This window comes from Phaseolus vulgaris, chromosome 5 (assembly GCF_000499845.2).
Source record: "Phaseolus vulgaris cultivar G19833 chromosome 5, P. vulgaris v2.0, whole genome shotgun sequence".
NCBI lineage: Eukaryota > Viridiplantae > Streptophyta > Magnoliopsida > Fabales > Fabaceae > Phaseolus > Phaseolus vulgaris.
This window is the reverse complement of record NC_023755.2, coordinates 40,124,481-40,138,954: the sequence shown is the minus strand read 5'-3', so window position 1 is coordinate 40,138,954 and position 14,474 is coordinate 40,124,481. Positions and strand designations below refer to the sequence as shown.

Sequence of the window (14,474 nt, the reverse complement as noted above, 5' to 3'; positions counted from 1 at the left end):
CTCTGTCACCTTCTTCTCTGATCCCTCTTCTGATGATCCCTGCAACTGCTTCTTCCTCAATCTTCCTTCCATCTCCATATCAGAAATTTGCTGTTGATGCTTGTGTTCTTGTTGTGGAATGCAGCAGCATATTTATAGATGAACAAAGAAGGGAATATGCGGTTTCTACTTTTTAATTCATACCTTTATTTTGCCTCTGCTTCATGTAATGTTTTCACACTGCTTTTAGCTTCAAACCAAAGTTAATTGAGTCTGGGAAGAAAAAAAAGTGCCTCAGACAGAATATTTAGCTGTTTTTTTTTCTATCAACGAGAATAAATAAAATGAGATATTTTATAAATATTTTAATTTTTATATAAAAAAATTCAGATCAAACTTCTTTAACACTGAATTAAATTAAGAATACAAAAGAACTTTACAAAACATCAATCAAAAATCAAAGTAATTAACATAATAAGATATAGACATAATCATATTAAAATAATCACATTAAAATATGATTATCAGATCACGTCAACGTCAACCATAATAATTAATATATATATATATATATATATATAATATTCAAATTAATTTTCCAATTCACTCAATAATTCATTTCTTAATAATATATGCTAAAATTTGAGTAAGAAAAAAAGAAATTATTGTCCATCCCACGCGGTTGTGGCATGTGCAATGCACCGTTGAATTTCATCTTGCGGCTTAAGACATGGTGATATGCCCATTCCTGCCTCCCAGGATCAGGTTTCAAGACGCCATGTTTCACAAATTATAATAAATATTTTATTTTATAGGATTATAACTGTGACTTTCTTTTACATTCACTATCAATTAAGTTTCTAAATAGTTTTGGAATCACACATCAACTAAATATAAAAATAATTAATAAATATAATATAATTGAATCAAAATTTTATTTTATAATTAGTTTAATTACCTTTTTCGTCTCTATATTTATAACCAATAGTCAATTTAGTACAATGGTTTTTAAAAAATTCAATTTCGTTCCTAAGTTTTTTAAAATGTATTCAAAATGGTCCTTTATGTTAAATATCACCAAACGGCGTTAAGTGGTGTTTATGTGGCAGACACGTGTAAGTTACGTGGATTGTGCTTACATTACTTTGGTGAATACTGAATTAGGGTTTAGGTTATTCAAATTGGGGATTTCGAATTTCTGATTTAGGGTTTCTGATACGAGGATTGCTCCCCTGGTTGGATTCTGTGGTCTAATGGACAATTCCACAATGGTTGCAGTGAGCGAAGTAAACTTCATAATTGAAACTATGTTGGTTAACTGATTAATTAGAGTTGCAGTTTCAATTAAGATCGCACCTCCGAATTCACTCGCACCACAGAATCAAATGAGGGGAGCACACCTCCGAATGGAATCGAAGTTGGGAAGCGCACCACAGAATCCAACCAGGGGAGCAATCCTCGTATTAGAAACCCTAAATCAGAAATTCGAAATCCCCAATTTGAATAACCTAAACCATAATTCAGTATTCACTAAAGTAATGTAAGCACTATCCACGTAACTTACACGTGTCTGCCACATAAGCACCACTTAACACCGTTTGGTGATATTTAACAGAAAGGACCATTTTGAATACATTTTAAAAAAACTTAGGGACCAAATTGAATTTTTTTAAAACCACGGTACCAAATTAACTATTAACTATAAATATAGGAACGAAAAAGGTAATTAAACCTTTATAATTTAATTTTATAACTTTTTAATATATTATTAGAGTTATTTAAAATTTATTTTAATCAAAGTTTCATAATTTTATATTAACTTATTTGTTATCGAATTACCCATAAATATATAATATTAACTACGAGTTGAAGAATGTCAATATCTACTCACTAATATATAATGAATATCGACATAAAAAATGTGTTTAACATCTTAGAAATAACAACAGAAAAAGTTTTAGTGAGTGTGAGTGAAATTTGAATCACTATATATGAGGAAGAAGATGCATATATTTATTATCTTCATATTATCTTCTAGTTTGAGTTGAAAACAAACTTTTTCTTTGTACGAAATGCTAATGTTTTGATATAGTTGTAAGTGTAGTTAAAATTGTTGAAAAGCAATGATGGAGAAGATAAATTATTGAGCATCTATACCGACCTGTCTAAACCATAATAGATTAGATGGGTGCAATGTATGTGCATTAAATATGATGATGGGCATGTGATTCCCATACGTGGCATTGATTAAGAGGCATGGGGAATTCCTATTTCTCTCACAAAATGCCAAATGGGTACATAAAGGCTTTTCTATTTGCAACACCTACACTTCCTTCTATACCACAACATCTTTATCAAAAACCCTAATTTGAAAATTAGCATATCAATTTGAAAACCTTATACCACATATTCTCTTGACACACAAAGCAATGTTAATTATATAGATATAAAAGCATTAGACGAATGTGATGCACAACATAAATGCTAAAGCAGACACAAACCAAACTTATACCATATAGTTATAAATACATACCAGATACTTATAAATACATAAGTGAATTTTTTCTGGGTTTAGGGTTTAAGATTTAGAATTTATGGTTTTATAGAATTATTTATAAATAAATATAGTTTATATACATATTTTTTTTAATATATAGATTTTGTCCTAATTTTCTATATTTTTATATTTTCTTTAATTTTATTTTTAATAATATTTTTTATGTGATGATAAATTATTGTGTTGTTACTTGAGTTGTCAGTATACCTGAATGTTTGAGATGTCAAGTTGCATAATAATACTTAATATAAAAACATTTTTATAAAAAATAAACATGATTCGGATGTGATATGTACTATGAAAGTGATAAGATACTCATAAAAATAAAAGTTAAAGTGCATATTCAATTTTTAGCAAATATTATTTAGTATCTTTTAACATTATCATCATTATTTTGTTTATGCAAAGGTTTATATAGTGAAGTAATATCAATTGTTTTAAATATGGATTTTAAAATAATCATTAATAAAACTAATATTTTTAAAGGACATTACTAAAACGCAATTAACTTGGTTTTTACTTTTTCGGAAGATAGTAATAAAACCTTTTTTAATTTATTTAGTAATTTTATAACGAATAATAGTTTTCACGCTTTTATTATCTAAATAATTCATTTCCGGATGATATTGATATACATGTTCCACCTTCTTTATAATTCCATATGTAATAATTAAAATAACTATTTTAAAATTATTTTTTCATATTGAAAATATTTTTATTTTTACTCTATCATAATTTTAAAATAATCATTATTTTTTTTCGTTAATTTTCAATAATACTCAAAATTGAAATTAAATATTATTGATTATTAATTATAAATTCTTAATTCTTATTAAAATATATTTTAATTAACTAACTACTTTTATGCCATTTTTAAAACTATATTAAATATATTAATTATTAAACAAATTTATCTAATTGTTTTTTAAATCAAAATTAGTTACCAATATAATTTAAATAAAAAATAGAAAAAAAAACTTAAATTTCGGTTTTTTCTGACCGAATTCTCAACCTAAATTTTAAGTTAAGTATATTTGACTAAATAAATTGGCAATATTATATATATAAGAGAAAAAAAAACGGTAAATCTATGCTTTCAACCATATTTTTCGTAATGATACATTAACCATTATAATTTTGTATATAATTATATTATAATTCCAAATATTATTATTTTAATATTTTTTTATATTATTTAATTATAAACTACTTTTAATTATTTATATTTATTTTTAAATCCATCTCATAAAGTTCTAAACTATTATTTTCCTTTTCCGAAATAGAAAATAGAATAAAATGAAATTAATTTGAATATGGGAGTGGGTGAAAGAAGAAAGCATGGAAGCGGTGCAGCTGGTGGCGTTGCGGCTGCGCGTGGTTCCGGTGGCGGCGTACCTCTTACGAAACGGCGTCGTAATGCACGGGTGCCTTCGAAGCAGCAGCAGCACCACCACCACCACCACCAGCACGAACGGAATGGCAGGGAAGAGGATGAGCTCAGGTTCGGGATGGTTGATGGACGGAGCATGGAAGTTACCGAAAATTGTGAAAGCCGGAGAACCGGTTCTGCACGAGCGAGCCAAAGAAGTTGAGGCGTCAGAGATGAAATCAGAGAGAGTACAGAAGATCATCGACGACATGATCCGCGTCATGCGAAAGGCACCTGGTGTTGGTCTCGCTGCTCCACAGATTGGAATTTCCCTTAGGGTTTCTATCTTATCTAATGTGCCTTATCATTTTCTGGATCAATAACACTTACCTATGCAATCGCATCGAAATATATGATTTCTTTTATGTGTTTGTGTGTAGATAATTGTTTTGGAAGATAAAGAAGAATATATGGGTTATGATGATGAGGAAGCGCTCAAAGAACAAGATAGAAGACCTTTTCATCTTATGGTATGTCTATGTCTGTCTCCATCTCCAATTCTATGCAATGCAAACAATAGAGAACTATTCAATTCAACTTCACATCATAATATGCAAATTCATTCAGCTCTCTTGATTTGAGGTAGGTGATCTTGAATCCTAAGCTGAAGAAGAAGACCAACAGGTCTGCACTCTTTTTTGAAGGATGCTTGAGGTGTGCCTATACCTTGTTAACAATTCATTACTTGCTTTTCCATAAGTTTCAATATCTCCATTCCTCCTTATAGTAACATTCAGTGGCAGATGCATTTGTGTTTTTACTTTTAGGAATTCTACATTGAGAAATGCTGGTAACATACTTTGCTATACACTTGTTTGAACTCACTCTTTATTATTGATTGAAAATTTATTTCACATTACTAAATTTTGAAATTCTTTCGTCACATTTAAATGAGTCTCAATCATGGTTTTATGTTTTTGCAACAATCTTTAATCAATGATAGAGAGCGTGCTGTATATTTAAGTGTCTGTCTAGACTCTTGACGCAGTCGGTCATTTCTTGAGTTATGGCTTCAAATTTCCCGAGACCAGCATCCTGCCTTTAATTTTCTCAATTACTTTAGCATAACAAAGAAGAGATTATGGAACAAATAAAAAAGATCCACTTGTTTTCAAGTGATTACTAGTATGATACCATATTATCTGAAGATTTTCTATACATATACCATATGTATATATATTCTTCCATTTTAAAGAATGGTTCAGAGTTAATGTGATTGAAGTTGTTAAGGGCTAAACTAAAATGTCGCAAATTTCTTATTTGCTTTCCAAACGATGAGTCTTCAGTTCGTGCATGTAACCGGTACGTAAAAGTTCTGCTAATATCTATAAATTATCTATAAGATGATTGCTTAGATGATTTCTAAACTTTGAGATCACAAGAAGCTGTGACCTCCATATTCTGTTGTAGCTTGGGTTTAAGTTTCAACCATGTTTGTCTTAATTTTTGTATCTTATCTGTATGTTCTTTTCCTTATTTTTTAAATGTGGCTTTCGATATTCAATAGAGTTTGTGGAGGTTTAAAAGCAGTTTCAAAAGGGCATGTGCAAAAGAACAGTGGGATCTCTTAACAATATTATCCCTCTCTCTTGTAAATGTGCCACGTTTTCAGTGAGATTGTCCACCAACCTGATTGGGTCCAATTGAATTTGTTGATTAACTATTGTTGAGCTAACAGCTAGTCAATGTTGTTGTCATAATTTAACATATAAGAACATCTTCATCTGTAATGACATTTTGCAGTGTTGTTGGTTACGCTGTGGTAGAGCGACACCTTGATGTTGAGGTCGAAGGTTTTGATCGTTACGGGAAACCCATCAAAATAAATGCCACTGGTTGGCAGGCTCGGATTTTACAACATGAGTGTGATCACTTGGATGGAACACTGTATGTTGATAAGATGGTACCTCGAACTTTCAGAGCTCCAGAAAACAGTTCTAAGCCTCTTGCCCGTGGATGCCCCAAACTTGGCCCTCGCTAACACTGTTGCTTTTTAGAGCTTGAAGCTTTGAAACAGCTTCTTCACAAATTTCTTGTTCATGTTAGTGAAAAGTCGTCACTTGTAGATCTTAGCATGTAGTCCAGATGCATTAAGTTAGAAATATTTAGAGTTTGGGGAGTGACTAAATTTCACTCACTTTTCAGTGTCTGAATTCTGCCTTTCTGTCTGATCAATTCACTTCATACAAGTTTCAATATTCTTGATATTAATCATCCCTAGCTTTTTACACTGTGTATACAACGAATCTTGGGTATGTACCATAAACACGCTACGTGTTTTTGTTTTACTTTTGAGATATTAAGTTGTATGTTTATTATTAGTCTATTCAAGTAATGTTCCTTTACCATTTATGCGCTGCTGAAGAATTCATCTTCTACTGTATGAAAATGGTAGAAAAGTTTGACAATTAAGAAACATCATGCAAATGGAATTTAACATTTTTCTTTCTGTGCATTTTCTTTTTTCCTTATCATTGAGCATAATTTTGATGCTCAAAGATTACACAAGACTTAAAAAACGTGTAATTGGAATTTACAAAAGAGACGAGACAATCATGATATGGATATCTGTTTTCCCCATAGACAATGGTTTACAAAATAATGAAAACAAATCATTTGTTCAATAGTATAATCTTTTTGTCTGTTCTTATTCTATGATTTTAAATTTTATGAACCAGTTTTGAAATGTGAATGTTGAGTTGGAAATTTGTAAAGTGGTATATGATATGCTTGCTACCAATGATGATTTCGTGTAAACACAATTCACTGATTTTATTATATCTTTCTTCGTATTTGTTGGATTTGCGCTATGTTTGTTGGGTGAAAAACTAGACAGACTTTTTGTGCTACTATGTAAAAGAAGCCCTTGAAAAGTTAAGAAACAAGTTCTAAAATCATGATCAAAGTTGAACTTGATATTTTGAAAACGTGACTTACCAGTGACTTGTTTTGCAGATATCTTGATGTGTAAAAATTGTTTGAAAAATACGAGTTGTATAATTCAAATCTAGACTTCCAAACCTTCAAAATGGATCACAGGTGACCACCATATATACCTTCCCCTTAAACGATAGAGTACTCATTTTATTCTATACCTTTGATTCAAATGGAATGAATAACAGGGTTTGACTCTACCAAGACATTTTGTCTAATGAAATCATCACTGGTTGAGAAACAAGTGGGAGGAGGATACAAGAATCCCCGAGCAGAACCGTGAGCTTGCCAGCAGAAAGAGCTAGTATTTCCTCCGAAGCACGATACAAGAAAAATATTTTCAAGATATAGTCCTTCACATGGAGAAACGTCACTGCATGCAAATTTAATTGCTTCATCGGTGGCTGAAGTTCCTTGTATATCAATGAAGGATATATTCTCCACTCTCACAGCCGAAGTCTGTATTTTGATACAGGAAATTACATTCTTTCAGTATATTTGAGCTTCAGTATAGTTTACTACAAATTTGAACTTCTCTATCAATTCTAGAAGCTAAATCCCTCTGTTGTTTGGAATAAATTTTGAAAGAAAAAACAAGGACTAAGTGATTTGTCCTCCTTGGAGATTCAGAGGTCTAGTGACTACATAATCAATGCGAAGTATATTCTCCAAATAATATTTTTTCTCAAAGTTATGGAGACAGTTCCTCAAAAGTTTCCCCAACCAACTATAATGCATCACTCCACATAAAGGAAAATTTGTCAGAATGTGCTAGCAAAAACATCAAAAAATTCTGTACCTGGTTTTCACATGGATGTTGTGAATCACAGTAGTATTGATCTATTAGTATTGGATTAGAGACATTTTCCATCAATATATTCTGGAATGTGATCTTGGAGGCAAAACCAGTACCACCCTAATGAAAATTTGAGGGAAGTCAATCAATGTGTTCATTGCTGGATGACTATAAAAAGAAAGTGCTACAGTGTTAAGAAACTCACCTGCCAAGTTTTGATTCTCACCCCATTATCTGTGTTGTAAAGATAAGCTCCATCGACAATTACATTCTGCACCGTCTCCCATTTCTTTGATTTTCCCAAGCTACCGATGCTGAAAAATTAGGTTCCAGGTTAAAACAATTACACCACTTAATGTCTTGAGAATTGAAAAGTGAAAGTTACTTTCACCTTATGCCATGGCCAGGACCACAAGAGATGTTTCTGATCCAGACCCGTGAAGAATTTCTGACTATTGAAATGCAGTCATCACCTGAAATTGAAAATAATGGACTGCATTATTTTTCTTTTGGTATATGATTTCACTACCAAAGTTTATTCTGGAACATAATGTAAGTGATGAGAGTAATCATTGCAATTAGAGTGAGCTCTCGTCCAAATTCTGCAACATGCATGGTTCTTCATATTTTGCCTGTTATTGTTCAAGTTTTGCTCATTTTTGTTCCTCTGATTTTTCTTTAGTGTGTTCTGTAATATGGCTAATTATTTAATAATTACAGGACAATTGCTATTTGAGGTAAAGAACATTTAAATTGCCGTTGAAACCTTAACATCATTCAAGCCTAAAATGACACTTGGTTGAAAATAAGTGTTCAGCAGTACCTGTTCTAATTACAGTATCCCTGACCTGAACCCCCTTTGTTGCACTGATATGGATTCCATCAGTATTAGGGCTGAAAGCAGGTGCTAATACTTTGAGATGGGAGGCAAGAACCCTCATACAGTTAGTGAATGACAAGTGCATTTGTTGGCTATTTATCAGCATAAGATTTCTGATTGTTAGATCCTTGCATTTATGAAAAGTCAGAGCCTGCAGTGTAAATGTTGTTTCATATTCAGCCAATAAAACACATAACAGATATCAGATGAGGGAAACCGATCTGGTTTTCTCCATATTTGAAGCTTCACTAACCGTTGGAGCAGGATGACATGGCTGCGAAAGGACATTTTGAAGCCACTTTAGTTACACAGTTGATTAAACTTGAACAAAATATTAACTTATTTCCAGGAAGCAATACATTTTTGGTGTTGATCTTGCATGATCTGGCCCACCATTCCTCTCCCATTCCATTGATACTCCCTCCACCATCAACAGTGAGGTGATTCACCCCATGGAAGTAAAGCCATTTGCGCTGGTTTAAACCAAGCCACACAGCAGGATCTTGCGGTGCAACTATTGTACCTGATATCTATAACAACTTTGAAAGTTAATAGAGTGCATATTTTCTATAGAATCACACCTCATTCGGGAACTGAAAGGAGCACATGACAAGAATGGGAGATTTGACTCTGTGAGCATACCACCAAAGTAATCTTAGATCGACAAGGCCCACCAATGTCAACTGGATGAACAAGAAAAGTTTTCCCAAATGGAAAAACAAGATTTATAATTCCAGCAAGAGAACAAGCGATTCCCCAAGCCCCCAGGAAGGCCTGAAAAGATAAATAAATAAACAAAGTCATGGTGGCTGTTACTGTGCTTGCAGTTGCTGCAGGGGAGATTCCTAACCCTACCTAGCTCTTTCATACAAATTATCAAACATTTCATGGCTATTATGAGATCTAAGACAACAGGGTTGCATCTTTAACTATTCCTAAGCATTTAGCAAGACTTGAATCTGAATACTTCAGTTTTAAGCAGAAGATTCATTCAAAATACCCTCCTCCCTGATTCACACTCTAAACAAACACCCTTTCCTGTGGATTATCAAGCAATTCGGTTCACTACATGTAAGTGATTTTCCTGTTGCAACAATTACACCATTATGATTGCTGATAAAAAAAAAAGCAGCATGTGAAATAGAAGGAAGCAATTACCTCGGTGTCATTGTGAAAGCCATCTCCTTTTGCACCATAATCATCGACATAAAGAACCCATTTGGTTCTAGTTCTGCTTCTTCTCCACCTGGAACGTGGGTGCTGGATCACAGAATCAAACCCTTCTGCACCAGTGAGATATGGAGTGACAAGTACATTTACATGAATGAAGATAATAATAAATGCCCAACTGAAACAATATCTGAGGTTCTTCATTTTCTGTCAGATTCGGAAGTTTTGTGAGAGAATCTTATGTTGCTGGTTCAGTAGGAACAACTAGTTAAAGAGTAACACGTAACAGAAACACTATTTAAAGACACTGCACAAGATTACAACGTAAGTGGCAATGTTTGTATTCATCAAACCATAATCGAAGCTATTTGTTTTTCATTTTAGCATAAAATTTGTCTCTTGGTAATCTAATCTTGCAAGAGCCGAAATTTCCTTCTCTTGTACCCTTCTGCTTCCCATACAAAATAACTGGATCCAAATGATAAAGAATTTCGTGTTACGTCGTTTTTTCTCTCTCTCTCTCTTGGTGCTTTTTTCTTGCTTTAACTAGGGTTGCTAAATTGTTAACTTTTTTTAGCGTCAATTTTTTTTTATGATCGAGTTAATGATAATTTAAATATATTTATCTTTTTTAATTTATCGAAAAGTTTTAAAAATAAAATTGTAAAAGAGTTTAAAAAAATCTAAATCTTTTAAATAAATAAAGTGATTGATTGATTCAATGATACTATTTCAACAAACTTAAAATTTTGAAAAGGTTTTTTAGTTATATAATCTGAAACTAATAGTCATACACTCAGAATTCTAAAACGTTTTGATATATGAAAAACACTAAGAAAGTTAACCTAAAACATTAAAAATGATACATTTTGGTCCTGTTATTAAGAAAGAAATTTAATTTAATTTTATAAAATTAATTTATAAGATAAAATTTACATATGTAATGTAACTCCGAGACATTAAAAAAAATAATCCTTGAACATGAATTTCAAATAAATAAATCAAATAGAAAAATTGCAAACAGAATGTGTCCACACACACTAGAAAAGAACTCGGACATAACAAAAGGGTGCAATTATACAACTTTTTGGTCCTCGATTCTACAACATATTAAGAACATGTATTGGCAAATTGAAACATCATGATGATTAGGTATAAATTTTTACCTCTTTACAACAAGAATTTGAATATTTTTAAAATATATCTTTTATGCTTTGTTTGTATTAGAGAATAAATTTTTAAAAAATATGAAGAAAATGAGGTTATTTGGATTAACATAAATATAGTAAAAAATAAATGAAAAATGATGAAAGTTTGTGAGTGATTTAATAAATATAATCAATTTTAAAAAGTTATAAAATAGTATATATAATAATTAATTATTTATATTATTATAAATTAATTGTATTGGATGCTTGTGTTTAATTCTTGTATTGGATTTGTCTTGTCATCTCATATACCATCTTATTGTTTATGCTTCTCAAGAATCACTTCAACTCAACCACTATATCTCAGAATATCAATTATTTTTAATAACTCTCATTGGTATCCATTATTCTTGTTTTCACCCAAATCACCATACATAATTTCAACTTAAAATAAGTTAATTAACTGTCTATTTTTTGTTCTAGACACTTATTGATAAGAAAAGTAATAATTAATATTGCCATGCATTTATAAGTATATTTATGTAATATTAGTTATTAATTTTTTTATCATTTTAATCTTACGTTATCCATTTATAAGTGAATTTTAAGTTTAATTCAATCCTATAAAATCGGTTAGGTTTGCATTTTTTATATACTATGAATATCCTTATTTCTATTTGATATAGAATTTCCAATCCATTTTTACTTTAAGGTTTATATATCTAAGTGTGGTCCAATAGAAGTGACCTGATCAACTTAATAAATTTTTGTTAAGATAAATTTTAAATAACTCTGAACACTGTTAAAAGTGAAAACTTAATTTAACTTTATAAAATCGATCAAGTCCAAGTCGAATATGTTCCATTTTGACCTAAATCGTGGGAAAGCCCGTGACGAAGTAAAATTAACCAAGATTCGTGGGACTATTATTGATGAACCCCTATAGAATTATCACCATGTAATAACATTAATTTGGAGAATTATATTATGGGAATATCAATCTTATTATGAAATAATACTATAATATGTCACATTAAAACCTGAACAAACTATTGTCAAATATCCAAGTCCATGAAAGCTTATAAATAGATGATAACATATTAGGGTTTAGGATTTAGGGTGGGAGTGATCCAAACTCATTTTTTAGCACTATATTCACTATATACACAAAATTTGATGATCTTACTGAAACTCAGTATTTTCTATAGATGGAACCCCTCATTTCTTGAAAATTATATTACTAGATACTGAAGTAAGGAAAGAAAATTTCAACCGTCTCGTATCAACAAAAAGAACATTCATTTATATACTATAAAAAAATCATTAAATACAAAAATATTATAAAGTAGGTTTGGGATGAAGTGGGTGTAGAAGCTTAGTGAGTGTCCACCATAAAATTTGGGCTTCATATTATCCAAGCAAGTGTTGTGTTTTGTTTGGTATGTATCCAAAGAGACACCAAAAACCAATGCATAGATAAAAAATGAGTGTCTTGCTCATACTTTCTCCTTCTAGTGGACACCTCTTCACGCATAAAACGCCAAACAAAGGGATACCATAAAATCACTTACATTTTTCTATTATATAAATATTAATAATCAAAATTTGCCCTATTAAATAACAATTAATCAAAGAAAAAAAAATAAAAATTAAAGCGAGAAAATAACATGAGTAATGTTTGGTTGCAATTAGTTTTGGGAGAATAGTTATTTTCTTTAAAAAAAACTCTCTAAAAAATAATCAGAATACGCAATTATTTAACTAACATAAGTTAAACCAAAACTACGCATTATTTTATCCTCATTCTAAAATAACATCCCATTTTATAATTTACGCTATTAAAAACTCAACTCCTATTTATAATATAAGGATATATAAAATTAATTCCCTTGTGTAAATTTCTTAGTAAAATTTGTGGGCCTATTGGTAAAATTATTGAATATATAAAACAATATTATAGATTATATCAACACAAAATAATTACATATCATTACTTCACTACAAAACATAGAGCAGGATAACAACCGTTAAAAAGTTAAAGTATTATAATGATTTGTCAATTCATAATCATCAATAGTATATATATAGTATTTATTCCTTCCATTCTCATTTTTGTTGGAAATTATGGAAAATTAAATTAACAAAAATGCAGTTTATAAATATTCTGATATCGTTAATATATTTTAATATATGGACTTTAAGTTTAATTCAATTTCATAAGATCGGTTAATAGGGTGCAGAATCCAACACAAACACTTATTAGGATAAATTCGAAATAGTTCTGATATCATATTACGAAGTAAACTTTAAGCCTAACTCAACCTTATAAAACTAGTATACAATAAAATATTTTCATTTCTAGTCGATGTGCGATCTCCAACATTTAAGATAATTTAAATACATTTTTTTTTTAATTTATAAAAATGGATTTGATAAAATATTAATCTCTAAAATGAATAATATCTCAAAAATACAGTAATTCACTAGGATAAATATATTATCACTTGAATTTGAGGTTGAAAGAGAGTTAAAAAAGCAAAACATTATGATAAAAAAAATGGAAGAGAGAGTTGAAATTAAGAAAAGAGAAGTAATAGAGTAGTGAGGTGATGATTATGTCCTTAATTTAATATAAATTCAACTCAACCGGCCCTACACTACCAACCTAAAAGTGAAAACATTACATCATAAAACCAAAGAGTAGAAACCTCGCCGGAATATTCTTTCTCCGTCGCCTGCAACAACCTCCACCCTCCGTCGTCTACCTCGCTCGATGCTTCGCGGCCATAGTCCGTTGCGGCTTGCTGTGGTCCCGCGGCGGTGTTTTTCCGAACGCGGCGCAGAAGCCGCATGCAGAGAGTCTGGGAGACGGAGGCTCGATCGCCGGCGATACTTTTCCGGTGCGGTAGGCGCGAGCTCCGCCGCTGGTGCGGGTTCTCTGGAGAGGCGGCGGTGGTTGAAGTTGAAGGTCTTTAGTCTGATCGGCGTCGTTGTTTTGGTGTTGGTTATTGAGTTTGTTGAATTCCTCTGATAAGAACTTATCGTCCCAAACGAAGCCGGAAGAACCCTGCCTCCTGAAGGAAACTGCAGATCTTTGAAGACCAGCCATGGCAGCGAGAGTAAGCAATTCTGAATTTTGGCACCAATTTCTCTAACTGTTTCTCTGTGGTTGTTGTGTTGTGTTCACTTTTCTTCTCTATGCGCATAATAAATAAATGAGAGAGAGAGAGAGGGGACAGTTGGTGAAGGTGAAGAAAATGTTTAAAAGTGGTTCATAGAAGTCTCCTATTAAGCCATTAGTAATCCCTCATTACACTTCACAATTTCAATTTTTTTTTTTAAATATAGTAGAAGACATAGTTATGACACTTTAGTTATATCGATATCAACTAACAATAATCATCTGGTATCACACGAAGGATTAAATGAAAAATTATTTATAAACAAAATTGTTCATTAAATAAATTATAAGTTAACAATTTTATCAGTTCATACATTCAATTTAATAAAAATGTAAAAAAGGCAATTACTTCTGCACCATATCACTGCACCCGATTCCAGTGAAAAAGACGAAACTGTCC

The 14,474-nt window shown here is 31.3% G+C and overlaps 3 protein-coding genes and 1 long non-coding RNA gene across 7 annotated transcripts; 2 read left to right on the top strand and 2 right to left on the bottom strand.

The window, feature by feature from the left end:
- The first annotated feature begins 3,791 nt into the window (after positions 1-3,791).
- On the top strand, positions 3,792-6,253 carry LOC137836009 (peptide deformylase 1A, chloroplastic/mitochondrial-like). 4 transcript variants are annotated; one of them, XM_068644810.1, is made up of 4 exons: positions 3,792-4,243; positions 4,346-4,435; positions 4,552-4,619; positions 5,709-6,253. In XM_068644810.1, exons 1-4 carry the CDS (start codon positions 3,875-3,877, stop codon positions 5,944-5,946), a joined length of 765 nt encoding a protein of 254 aa, XP_068500911.1. In that variant the 5' UTR covers positions 3,792-3,874; the 3' UTR covers positions 5,947-6,253. The 4 variants fall into 4 exon arrangements, with proteins under 4 accessions (XP_068500911.1, XP_068500912.1, XP_068500910.1 ...); XM_068644811.1 differs by having other exon boundaries at positions 3,834-4,261; positions 4,552-4,589; XM_068644809.1 differs by having other exon boundaries at positions 3,838-4,261.
- A 619-nt stretch (positions 6,254-6,872) lies between these two features.
- On the top strand, positions 6,873-7,424 carry LOC137836010 (uncharacterized). The gene is made up of 2 exons (XR_011085177.1): positions 6,873-7,004; positions 7,088-7,424. It is a non-coding gene; the product is annotated as an uncharacterized lncRNA (long non-coding RNA).
- LOC137836008 (probable polygalacturonase At1g80170) lies at positions 7,017-10,260 on the bottom strand. Its single transcript, XM_068644808.1, has 9 exons — positions 9,734-10,260; positions 9,218-9,349; positions 8,935-9,105; positions 8,829-8,849; positions 8,519-8,726; positions 8,087-8,168; positions 7,901-8,009; positions 7,699-7,815; positions 7,017-7,358 (listed from the first exon to the last, which is right to left on the bottom strand). Exons 1-9 carry the CDS (start codon positions 9,947-9,949, stop codon positions 7,068-7,070), a joined length of 1,347 nt encoding a protein of 448 aa, XP_068500909.1. The 5' UTR covers positions 9,950-10,260; the 3' UTR covers positions 7,017-7,067.
- A 3,285-nt stretch (positions 10,261-13,545) lies between these two features.
- On the bottom strand, positions 13,546-14,002 carry LOC137834437 (uncharacterized protein At1g15400-like). The gene is made up of 2 exons (XM_068642492.1): positions 13,659-14,002; positions 13,546-13,558 (listed from the first exon to the last, which is right to left on the bottom strand). Exons 1-2 carry the CDS (start codon positions 14,000-14,002, stop codon positions 13,546-13,548), a joined length of 357 nt encoding a protein of 118 aa, XP_068498593.1.
- Between the last annotated feature and the right edge of the window lie 472 nt (positions 14,003-14,474).